The 11,647-nt window shown below is 33.5% G+C and overlaps 1 protein-coding gene across 1 annotated transcript; it reads right to left on the reverse strand.

Annotated features, from left to right (window-relative positions):
- Window positions 1-6,567: 6,567 nt before the first annotated feature.
- LOC107475876 (gibberellin 20 oxidase 2-like) lies at window positions 6,568-8,399 on the reverse strand. The gene is made up of 3 exons (XM_016095548.3): window positions 7,834-8,399; window positions 7,208-7,526; window positions 6,568-7,059 (listed from the first exon to the last, which is right to left on the reverse strand). The coding sequence occupies exons 1-3, from the start codon at window positions 8,358-8,360 to the stop codon at window positions 6,787-6,789; spliced, it is 1,119 nt and encodes a 372-aa protein (XP_015951034.1). The 5' UTR covers window positions 8,361-8,399; the 3' UTR covers window positions 6,568-6,786.
- Window positions 8,400-11,647: the final 3,248 nt, after the last annotated feature.

Raw genomic sequence — 11,647 nt, forward strand, 5'->3', positions numbered from 1 at the left:
TCTCTCAAACAAGTCGGACTTTTCATTTCTAGGATGGCTCTACATTTATCGGGATTGGCCTCAATCCCTCTTTGTGTTAGCATAAATCCTAGAAATTTTACTGCTTCCACCGCGAAGGCGCATTTTGCGGGATTTAGTCTCATCCCATGCAACCTTATAGTGTCGAAGACTTGTGAGAGGTCAGATAAGAGGTCGACTTCTTGCTTGGTTTTTACTAGCATGTCGTCAACGTATACTTCCATTAGGCTCCCTAGGTGGGGGGAAAACACTTTATTCATCAACCTTTGATATGTGGCTCCTGCATTCTTTAATCCGAATGGCATGACCACGTAGCAATAGTTGGCTCTGGGTGTGATGAATGATGTTTTCTCCTGGTCGGGCTCATACATCGGGCTTTGGTTATATCCCGAGTAGGCGTCCATGAATGATAAGTATTGGTACCCCGAGCTGGAGTCCACTAGGGTATCAATACTTGGTAAGGGATAAGGGTCCTTAGGACATGCCTTATTTAAGTCGGTATAGTCGACGCACATTCTCCATTTACCATTTTGTTTTTTGACTAGCACTACATTGGCTAGCCAAGTTGGGTACTTGACCTCTCTAATAAAGCCGGCTTCCAGGAGCGCCTGCACTTGCTCTTCTACTATTAGGGCCCGTTCCGTGCCGAGCTTGCGTCTTCTTTGTTGTACAGGTCGGGACCCTGGGTAAACCGAGAGCCTGTGGGACATAAGCTCGGGATCAATCTCGGGCATGTCAGAGGCTTTCCAGGCAAAGAGGTCGGAATTGTCTTTTAGGAGTTCGGCCAGCCCTTGCTTTAGAGTTTCCCCTAGGTTGGCTCCTATGTAAGTGTTTTTTCCTTCCTCTTTACCAATCTGTATCTCCTCGGTCTTTCCTCCCGGTTGTGGTCGCAGCTCTTCTCTGGCCCTTGTGCCGCCGAGCTCTATGGTGTGGACTTCTTTGCCCTTTCCTCTCAGATTTAGGCTTTCGTTGTAGCACTTTCTTGCCAATTTTTGATCTCCCCTCACCGTTGTTATTCCCGCTGGGGTCGGGAATTTCATGCAAAGGTGGGGAGTGGATACCACTGCTCCGAGGCGATTAAGGGTAGTCCTGCCGATTAAGACATTAAAGGCTGACCCTTCATCAATGACTATGAAGTCTATACTCAGAGTCCTTGATCTTTCCCCTTTTCCAAAAGTGGTGTGAAGGGGCAAGAATCCCAGTGGTTTTATTGGCGTGTCCCCTAATCCATATAGGGTATTGGGGTAGGCTCTTAACTCTTTTTCATCTAACCCTAGCTTGTCGAAAGCGGGCTTGAAAAGGATGTCCGCCGAGCTTCCTTGGTCTACTAGGGTTCTGTGGAGATGGGCATTGGCTAGGATCATAGTTATCACCACGGGATCGTCGTGCCCGGGGATTATCCCTTGCCCATCTTCTTTTGTGAACGAAATAGTGGGGAGGTCGGGCGACTCTTCCCCGACTTGATAGACTCTTTTGAGATGTCTTTTGCGAGAGGATTTAGTGAGCCCCCTCCCGCAAATCCTCCTGAGATCATATGGATATGTCTCTCTCGAGTCTGCGGTGGTGGGTCTCTTCTATCCATATCATCTCGCTTTCTCTTTCCGTGACTGTCCGACCTTTCCATGAGATATCTATCAAGCCGACCTTCTCTAGCCAGCTTTTCTATCACATTCTTAAGGTCGTAGCAGTCGTTAGTGGAGTGACCATATATTTTATGGTACTCGCAATAATCACTGCGACTCCCCCCTTTTTTATTTTTAATGGGTCTAGGGGGTGGCAGCCTTTCGGTGTGGCAAATCTCCCTGTATACATCCACTATAGAAGTTTTTAGAGGAGTATAAGAGTGATATTTCCTGGGCCTCTCGAGACCGAGTTCTTCCTTTTTCTTGGCTTCCCTTTCCCTCTCCTTAGTTGAGGGAGGGGGTCCAGGTCGCCAACTCAGGTCCCTTAATTTGGCATTCTCTTCCATATTGATGTACTTTTTAGCCCTTTCTTGTACATCACTTAGAGAAATGGGGTGCCTTTTAGATATGGACTGTGAGAAGGGACCTTCTCTGAGCCCATTTACTAGCCCCATTATGACTGCCTCTGTGGGCAGGTCTTGGATCTCCAAACATGCTTTGTTGAACCTTTCCATATAGGCTCGTAAAAACTCTCCGACCTCCTGTTTTATTCCCAGGAGGCTCGGTGCATGTTTTACCTTGTCTTTCTGAATTGAGAACCTCATCAAGAACTTCCTTGAGAGGTCTTCAAAGCTAGTGATCGATCTCGGGGGAAGGCTATCGAACCACTTCATCGCTGCTTTCGATAAAGTGGTCGGGAAAGCTTTGCATCGCGTAGCGTCGGAAGCATCAGCTAGGTACATCCGACTTTTGAAGTTGCTTAGATGATGCTTTGGGTCCGTGGTTCCATCGTAGAGGTCCATATCAGGGCTTTTGAAGTTCCTCGGAACTTTTGCCCTCATTATGTCCTCGCTGAAAGTGAAAGGATCTTCTCCGCCCGAGAGTTGTTCTTCTTGTTCGTCGCGGGAGTTGTGACTCTTGAGGGAAGATTCTAGCTGTAAGAGTTTTCTTTCTAACTCTTTTCGCCGCTCCATCTCCTCTTTGAGGTACTTTTCAGTTTCCTTCTGCTTCTCCCGCTCTTGCTCTAATTGTTCCAGGCGGCTGTGGACTAATCCCATTAGTTCAGCTACGTGGGATGGTCCGCCTTTTTCTGATTCGCGCCCATCTGAGGAATTTACCTTCGGGTTCTTCACTCCGGAGGTGCCTTCTCTATGTTGATTATTAACTTCCTGGTGTAGGGCTAGATCCGCATCGTTATTACTCGTGTCCAGATTCTCTTGTTCGGAATCTGTTTCCACATGGCCTTCTTCGTGGGATCTGTCCGCCATCTATGGATGATCTCTCGGGTCCCCGGCAACGGCGCCAATGTTACGGTGGGTAACCGGAGATAAATAGGATGGATGGCGTTAGGTGGTCCAAATATATGAAGGAGGAGGGCTCCGGATGGATCTGCAACTTGGGAGACTCCGTCCGACTTGTTCGCGTGAATGGATGGGGGGTGGTACCTGCAAAGACACTCCGATGCCTAAGTTAGCAAGGGTGTGAGCAGGTCTATAGAGTATTGGACTTAGAGATACCTGAGGGGTGTCAATGTATTTATAGTGGTGAGCCAATAACCACCGTTGTAGTAGTGCCGTATCTTTAGGGTGTTAACTGCCCCATTATCTTGGGGAGGTTAAGATATGGCTTTATGAAGCGGTTAGAGAGATTTTAGGGGCGGTTACTCATTTGAATGAGTGTTTATCTGCCAGCTAATCTCATGTCCGACTTCTTTAGAGCAAGTCGTGGCTGATACCGACTTCTTACTTGAAGGTCGGTACTTAGCTAGGCTTAATCCTTTAGATTAGGCCTTTTATTTGGACCTGGGCCTTTGACATTGGGCCAGGGTATGAACAATTGGTATGATTGATTTTTAACTAGTTTATTTTAGTAAATTATAGAAGGTATGACATTATGAATTCAAAATTTACGGATGCCAACTTTATGGATTCACAAAGTAAAAAAATAAATCTTAGTAATAAAACTATTATGAAGATTTTTAATAAGAACAATGCTATATGACAAACAAATATTATCATTTTTTATCAGCACTTAGTCGGTAATAATTTGTACCTATATTTATAAAGATTTTGTACATAGTAAACATACAGTTTACACCTATATTTATTAAAATTTTGTACACATGAATTATTACTATTTGTACTCAAAATTTTCAGAGTTTGAACACATAAATTAATAAAATTTATCTATTAAAAATAATTTAATATTTATATTCATCAAAAGATTAACAAAACTACTAAAAATTACTAATTTTCAAAAATTTCTCTTTTAATAATAATAATAATAATAATAATAATAATAATAATAATAATATCAACAATACTGTTTAATAGTTATTTTTATTCAAAATAAAAATATTTTCTTATAAAATTTTAACATTTTATAAATCTATACTCTCATATAATTCATGCTACAAATCAGGGGCGGAGCCACATATAACAAAAGGGAGGCAATGGCCCTTCCCAAACTTTATTTTTTTTTATAAATTGTGTACAAATTTTATTTTAGCCCCCTTTAAAAATTTTATTTTACTCTTTTTCTATTACAAAATTAATTTTTGACCTCTTCCTCAACTTCAACCTAGTTTCGCTCATGGTACAAATACATTAATAGTAAGAGCTCACATAAATATTACATGATTTAGTTCTTTTTTTTTTTGGATTACTATCATTATTAATAGTTCATGACTTTTTTTTAATAGATTTTCACACTAAAACCCAACTATTAAAGTTTTGGAATTATCCATTTAAAAAATAGGACAATTTACACAAATAAAATAAATGAACAAAACCTTTACGCAAATACAACATTGGTAATTTTCAGACGCAAATGCAACAAACGCTCCGCTACATAGCGGAACTCAATTGCACGTAATCCGCTACAAGCTATCGCGGATTACGTTGAGGCTACGTTACTCATAAACCGCTACACCCTATAGCGGTTTATGCTCATATGGTGCGAGACTCATAATCCGCTACACCCTCTAGCGGATTATGAAGAGTGTGAAAAATCGGGTTGGCTTATGTTTAAAAAAATTACACTCTCTAAAATCGGGTTTGTTTTGCATATAATAAAGGGCATTTTAAGCCATTTTAAGCTATTTTCTATGCAAAAAATTTTAAAAAAATGACTTAAAAAATATTATGAGTACTATAAAAGTTTGTAATATCTTAGTAATTTAGGTAAATACTGGTTATAACTATATATTTTATTAAAAATTAATAATTGATTAAAAAAATTAATAATTTAAAAATTAAAAAATATATATTTTATTTCATGCATTAAAAAAGCTAACAAAATATTTAATTATGAGACTTCTTTAAAATATTAATGAGCTATCGATTCGAATTTCATACATACTTTTCTACCCATTTTTAATAGCTCATGAATATTTTTTTAATACAAAGTCCGAAACTCTGAAAGCAGTGACTCACCTCCATTGATGAACAACGCTCCTCCTCCAAAAATTATTTCTTTTTCACTTTATCCTTTTCACGCCTTTTAGTAACGTTCCATGTCTTTCTCAGCAGTTAATATCTAGCACGTTTGCTTAGTTGGGGAATTTCCATTTTATTTTGCTGTGAGTCCAAAATGGGCCATTATTTTATTGCACCAATAAAATTTATCTTTTGAGAAAAAAATAAATTTATTTAAATTATATTATAAAAAAATATTTTATTTTATATAAAATAATTAAAAAATAGCTTAAAAGATGTTAGAAGTACTATAAAAATTTGTAATGTTCTAATGACTTAGGATATTAAAGAAATACTTTACATAGTTAATAATAATTTAAAAATTAAGAAAAATATAGTTATAACCAGTATTTACCTAAATTACTAAGATGTTATAAACTTTTATAATACTCCTAACATTTTCTAAGTCATTTTTTTAAAATTATTTTGTATAGAAAATGGCTTAAAATACCCTTTATTCTATGCAAAACAAACCCAGTTTTAGAGAGTGTAATTTTTTTAAACATAAGCCAACCCGATTTTTCACACTCTTCATAATCCGCTAGAGGGTGTAGCGGATTATGAGTCTCGCACCATATGAGCATAAACCGCTATAGGGTGTAGCGGTTTATGAGTAACGCAACCTCAACGTAATCCGCGATAGCCTGTAGCGGATTACGTGCAATTGAGTTCTGCTACAGGGTGTAGCGGATTATATATAGTTGTGTTTGTTGCATTTGCGTCTGAAAATTGTCAATGTTATATTTGCGTAAAGGTTTTGTTCATTTATTTTATTTGCGTAAATTATCCTAAAAAATACTAATAAATTTTTTTCCTTCAAAACAAAGGCCCACATGATATACATATAATTTTGGTCACTTTATTTACTCTTTCATCGTGCTACTCACTAAAAATAAGGCCTATCATTCTAATTAACAACTTTCACCTAATTCTTCACATGTCATGTGTTCATTGGCCTGTCAAAACTTAGTCACTTTTAGTCACTATAATCTTAGCCACAAAAAACCTACCCTAATATTTATCGAGAAGTATATATGCACTGTGAGTTATAACTCAAATGGCATAGTCTTCTTATACTCAATTAAGACAGTTTTATACGTATTTTCCTAATGTATTGTGAATTCTATTTTGTTAAGTACATTTTGATACTTATTGTCGCATTTAAATATCTTCTAATAAGTCATATTACGTGTATACTAAAATCAGTTACTAATATAAAATATATATTAGAATATAAATATATATTAAAAATAAATTAAATCATACATATATTTATACATAAATAGATTAGTGATTAATTTTAATAACTAATTTTAGTATATAAATAATATTTTTGTCTTTTAATTTATACTGAAAATCAACTCTTGAGTCCAACACATTTTGAGAGTTAACTCGATAATATTATTGTTTCAAAGAACAGGGAAAAACAAATAATGAAGCCATTAATAATTAACCAAAAAAGAGAAAAGTGAAAAGTTTAAAAACGATAATATTTTTATTTAGAATTTTTATTATACAAGTTCAACACAGAATGATGCACCATAGGCCATACACATTATTATAAGGACTCAAACACTTTTTGTATTATTTCTTCGACTATATATGATCATCATCCATACCCAAACATAAGACAATAAATTAAAGTTCGATTATATAGGAGACACCCTTAATTAATTGGTTGAAGTTTTATTGTCTAAAAGCCACTTGGAGAATGTTTCAAGAGTTCCTGCGTCAACCCTGTAATGCTTCTGAGTGAATTCATGCAAGGTTGGCCACTTGAAATCTGGATACTTTCTTGGATTCTCTTCGGTGATGAGTTTCTTTGGTGGATTGACAACTTTATCCCTCCTAGGACACAGGAAAAAAGCAAGCGATTTTCTTGCTGATTTGTCGTTCACAACGGCTCTATGCAAACAACTCTTGTAAACTCCATTTGATAGAGCCTGAAAAAAAAATAAAATAAAAGTAGTATTTAAAATGTAAACACTTACTGCCTTAAATAATTTAATAAAATATATTAATAATTTTTAATTATCGTGTTTACATAAACCGAATATCATCTAAGAACATTATAATATAAAGATTTGTTACCGTAAATGTGTCACCAATGTTAACAACAAAAACACCTTGTCTTGGAGGAACCAAGTACCATTGGCCATCCAAGAACACTTGAAGACCAGCAACTTGATCATCATGAAGTATGGTAAGGGAATTAGGGTCAGAGTGGGGCCCAGTTCCTAAGGTCAAATCAGGTGTTTGACATAGCGGGTAGTAATTCAGTCGCATAATAGAGTTATTTTCTTCAAAGTAATCTCTGAAGTATTTCCCAACTCCTAAGCTCATCCCCACAAGTTCCATGATTTGAAGGGCTAGATTGCTCATTGCATCACAGTATTTTTCGTAGAACTCCCTATCAATTATACAAATATGCGTGAGTTAAAATAATAAAATATAAAATATTATTTTTTTAAAAAAAATATATTTTATATATAAATATATTATTTTATTATATCATGAATTTTGATTAAATTTTTGAACTTTAAACCACTAATTTTACGGATCTAATGACTGATTTGATTTTTATACTATAGAAATAATTATTTATTATATTAACCGCATAAATAATCATTTAAAATATAAATATAATTAATTTAAAACATTTTACCTGTTCTATCAAAATTACACTCATTATAAAAATAAAAATCATCCTAACTCACCCAAAGTGATGGAAATCTTCCCCAAGAGCATTAACAAAATATTCCTCCACATTTTTGCATGAATTCTCAGCAGAGTAAGGAAAAGTGAGTGTTTCCTTCCATGGAAGTTTGGTAGAGAATCTGCCAGTGAAGCTGCTAGCATACCCACGAAAATCTGTAAGCGTTCTCTGAGCCTTCTGTTTCTCTGCCAACGACATGCCAAAGAAATCATCCATCAAAACATGAGCTTTCGCTATGAGTTCGGCGTCCACGCCATGGTTAACAACATGAAAGAATCCATGCTTCTTGCATGCCTCATCAATCTTAGAGCAAAGGTTTGATATAACTTTTGGATCACCAGAGTGAAAGGCTTTCATGTCAATTTCTGGAACTTGAAGTTCTGGAATGTCTTGCCTTGGCTTAAACTCATCAGGCCATATGAATTTTTTGGGTATGGTGGTTTCATATGACATAACAGATGAATCAAACACTATCTTTTCATCTTCTTTTGGGATTTGGGCTGATGAAACAAACACTGGTTGAGCCATTTTTGGCTTTGAAATGCGAAGACAATTGTGAAGTGTGAACTCACTACAATAATAATAATGTTATTTGAGGATTACTATGATGTTTTGGGATACTCGGTACCCATATATATAGAATAGAGAAGTGGGAACTAGGGTACATGCAAATGACGCAAATTAAAGGTGGAGGGGACACGGGATCATATACAAATTAAAATTCTGTAAAGTATTTTTTATTTTTTAAATAAAAAATATATAATAATTTTTGTTATAAAATTTTATAAAATTAATAAATAATAATTTTATTAAAATAAATATATTAAAAATTTAAATTTTTTGTATTTTTAGTAAAAACTTTTTAATTTGTAATTTTAACTTATGTCCTTATAACACATGATAGATAAATTCTATAATTATTTATTAATAGTAATATATAGTTTGTAATTAAATTAAAATACTAAAATCTTATTTTTTTTAAAGATATTTAAATAATATTAATGATTGAATGTATAGATATTTTATCATGATTCACGAAAAAATTTTTAAATTCTGTTACTCTTATATTAAAATTGATTTGATCAAGTACAATCTAATAACATGAAATAAAATTTGTCTTTTGAATTACTTTTCTAATTATCATAGTAAAAATAATATCATAGAAAACTATTTTTATTAAAATCTACCTACTATTTAATATTCTAGTATTATACTCATTCTTAGAATTAAAATAATATAACCAACGTTGTTACTTATTGGAATTTACTAACATATTTTGTTTATTTTTGAGTTGAAATAGATGTATTTGTACTTAAAAATAGTTTTATATATTTTTTGTTAGTTTAAATACTTACCAAAACTACAAAAAATAAGATGAATGTACAATATCTTGTCTTAACTTTTGTAGAATGATAGAAAGAATTTGTGTTTAAAATATTGAATTATCCTTACATAAAATAATAAGTATTGATACCCTTTTCACACAAAAAAAATCTTTTGTTACAACTATTTTCTTTTTCAAAAGACAAATCTTTGTTATGTGTAAAAATAAAATTAAGATATCACTTACATATTTATCAAGTACTTCATAATAGTACCTATTAATTAATGAGTCTTTTTTCAAATTATGAATTTAGTTCTCACTAATTAACATTATTGTTGTCGGGTTCAGCCGCCTAATCTTACAGAACTGCCGTAGTTGCTGCTGAAAGCGTTGCCGTGAGTGCTGTCCGAAGTAGTTACCGTTGCTATTCTGCCTTTCTTTAGCGTTGCGTTGTCTCTTTTAGGTTCTGCTCTGGCTAGTGAGGGCTATTGGAGCTATTGTTACTCCATTTTTTGGTTCTTCTTTAAGTATAGTAAGTTTTTTTGTTCTGAAATTCTCAATGTTAGTGTTCTGTTATAGTTTGTTGAGAATTTTGCGACGTTAATGTCTCAAGATTGAGTTACTATGATTTATGCTGTGTTTGTGGTTGTTGCTGCTGCGGGAAACAGTCGAAACTGATACCGCTGTTGCAAAATAAGAATAAAAAGGAGTTTGTTACGTAGTTGAGTCGCGATTGAAGTAGGAGTTTTTTTAAAATCTATTTTTTTAAAGAAATTGTTATAAATAAATATTAATGTAAAAAATGAATTTTTGTGATTAAGCTTTGCATAGTGCGAGTCTTATGGATTAAGCTGTACTATTTGGATGGATATGATTTGATTAATTACTCAAACAATAAGATTAAATGAGAAATTACACATGGATTATGGCGGTTTTGTGAGAATAATGAATGAAGTCGATTTATTTGTGGTTATGTACGTGATTAATTTGATTTGATTACTGAAATTCTTGATTATGTTGATTTTTTTGAGTTAATGACTATGTTAAATTTTTTGATTTGGTGATTATTATTGGTATGTTGAAAAATGGTTGAGGGATGTTGGTTTGGATGGAATCCTAGAAAGGTGGCAAAGTCCAAGTTCAAAGAAGATGTCGAAATTTTTATAAATATTTGAGTAAAATTGAATAATAAGAATAATAAAAACTGGTTTTATTTTCAAAAAAATTAGAAACTTTGTTTTGAAATTTTATTGGTTAGTTTTGATTAAAGAATTATGCTTCGAGAAATTTTTAGTGAATTTAAAATATTTGAATTCGATTGATTAAAGAAAAATAAGTTTTACTTGATTAATTCTAATTAAAGAATTATGTTTTACGGAATGCAGGTGAAATCTAAAGTAATAAGGATTAATTGAAAATTTATTTTTTTAATTTCGATTAACTAAAAAATTATGTTTTGAGGCGTTTTAGCAAATTTTAAAGCAATTGTTAAAGAACAAGTGATTATGTTTCAATTGAGATTTATAATTGCGAAATAAGAATGATTTTGAATTTTTTGAGAAAAAGTTAAAAAAAAAACTTGAAATGAAGTTGAAGATGGTTTGAGGAACTTGGTATTTAAAAATATGATTATATAGAATTGTGGATTTGATTATAATTTTGATTATATTTGATTGTGAATATGATTGAAATGAGATAAAGACTCGTTATATTTGGGGTAGATATAAGAATTTAATGAAATATTCTCCGACAGAGACTTGTTATGTTGGAGGCAGATATTATGAGTTTTGATGAATCATTTTTTGATAAAGATTTGTTAAATATTCTCCCTACGAAACTTGTTTATCGATATATATGTGTGTGTGCATGAGATGATAATACTCCCATTGAGAAGGTGTATAGGGCACTTTCCTTGCGATGTGTACACGACACTCCTATGTTGTAAGACCCTAGATTTCTGAAAAATTAAATAATAATTTATTTTTGATTTATTTTATTTATTCGAGAATATATTTTTAGAGATTTTTATATTAATTGAGTACTTTCTTATATTTGATTTAAAGCTTTAGTGATTTAAAAATAATGAGAATTTTATATGCTTTAATTTGAATACTTAAATTTTTTATTTTATTTTATAATTAAAAAAATAATTTAATTATCTCTAATTATTGAATTAGAATACTTTTTAAAAATAAATTGCAAGTTGACGAATAAATTAAATGATAAGATTATTAAACTACCTTAACCCTAATTTTACCCTAACTTAACACTAATCCTAACACACACTCTCCACCCTCACAAACTCTCACAATCGTCACTCCTTCCTTGCACACATACACACGAAAACGAAAAAAGAAAGAAAGGAAGAAGAGAGAACGGGGAGAGCAGAGGGGAACGAGGAAGAAGAGAAGGGAAGGGACCGCGCTGCTGCCGCTGCCCAGCCGTTGCTGCCGTCCCGTGGAGCTGTCACCGAACTGCCGTGCGTGAGGAG

The sequence above is a fragment of the Arachis duranensis genome, chromosome 2 (genome assembly GCF_000817695.3).
Source record: "Arachis duranensis cultivar V14167 chromosome 2, aradu.V14167.gnm2.J7QH, whole genome shotgun sequence".
NCBI classification, from domain to species: domain Eukaryota; kingdom Viridiplantae; phylum Streptophyta; class Magnoliopsida; order Fabales; family Fabaceae; genus Arachis; species Arachis duranensis.

Bases quoted from the DNA above. Each gene is read 5' to 3' on its own strand.
- LOC107475876 (XM_016095548.3), bottom strand. From the start codon at position 8,360: ATGGCTCAACCAGTGTTTGTTTCATCAGCCCAAATCCCAAAAGAAGAT. The intron at 7,527-7,833 runs GTGAGTTAGGAT...TATAATTGATAG, and splicing joins GAAGATTTCCATCACTTTGG to GGAGTTCTACGAAAAATACT. The intron at 7,060-7,207 runs GTAACAAATCTT...TTTTTTTTTCAG, and splicing joins ACATTGGTGACACATTTACG to GCTCTATCAAATGGAGTTTA.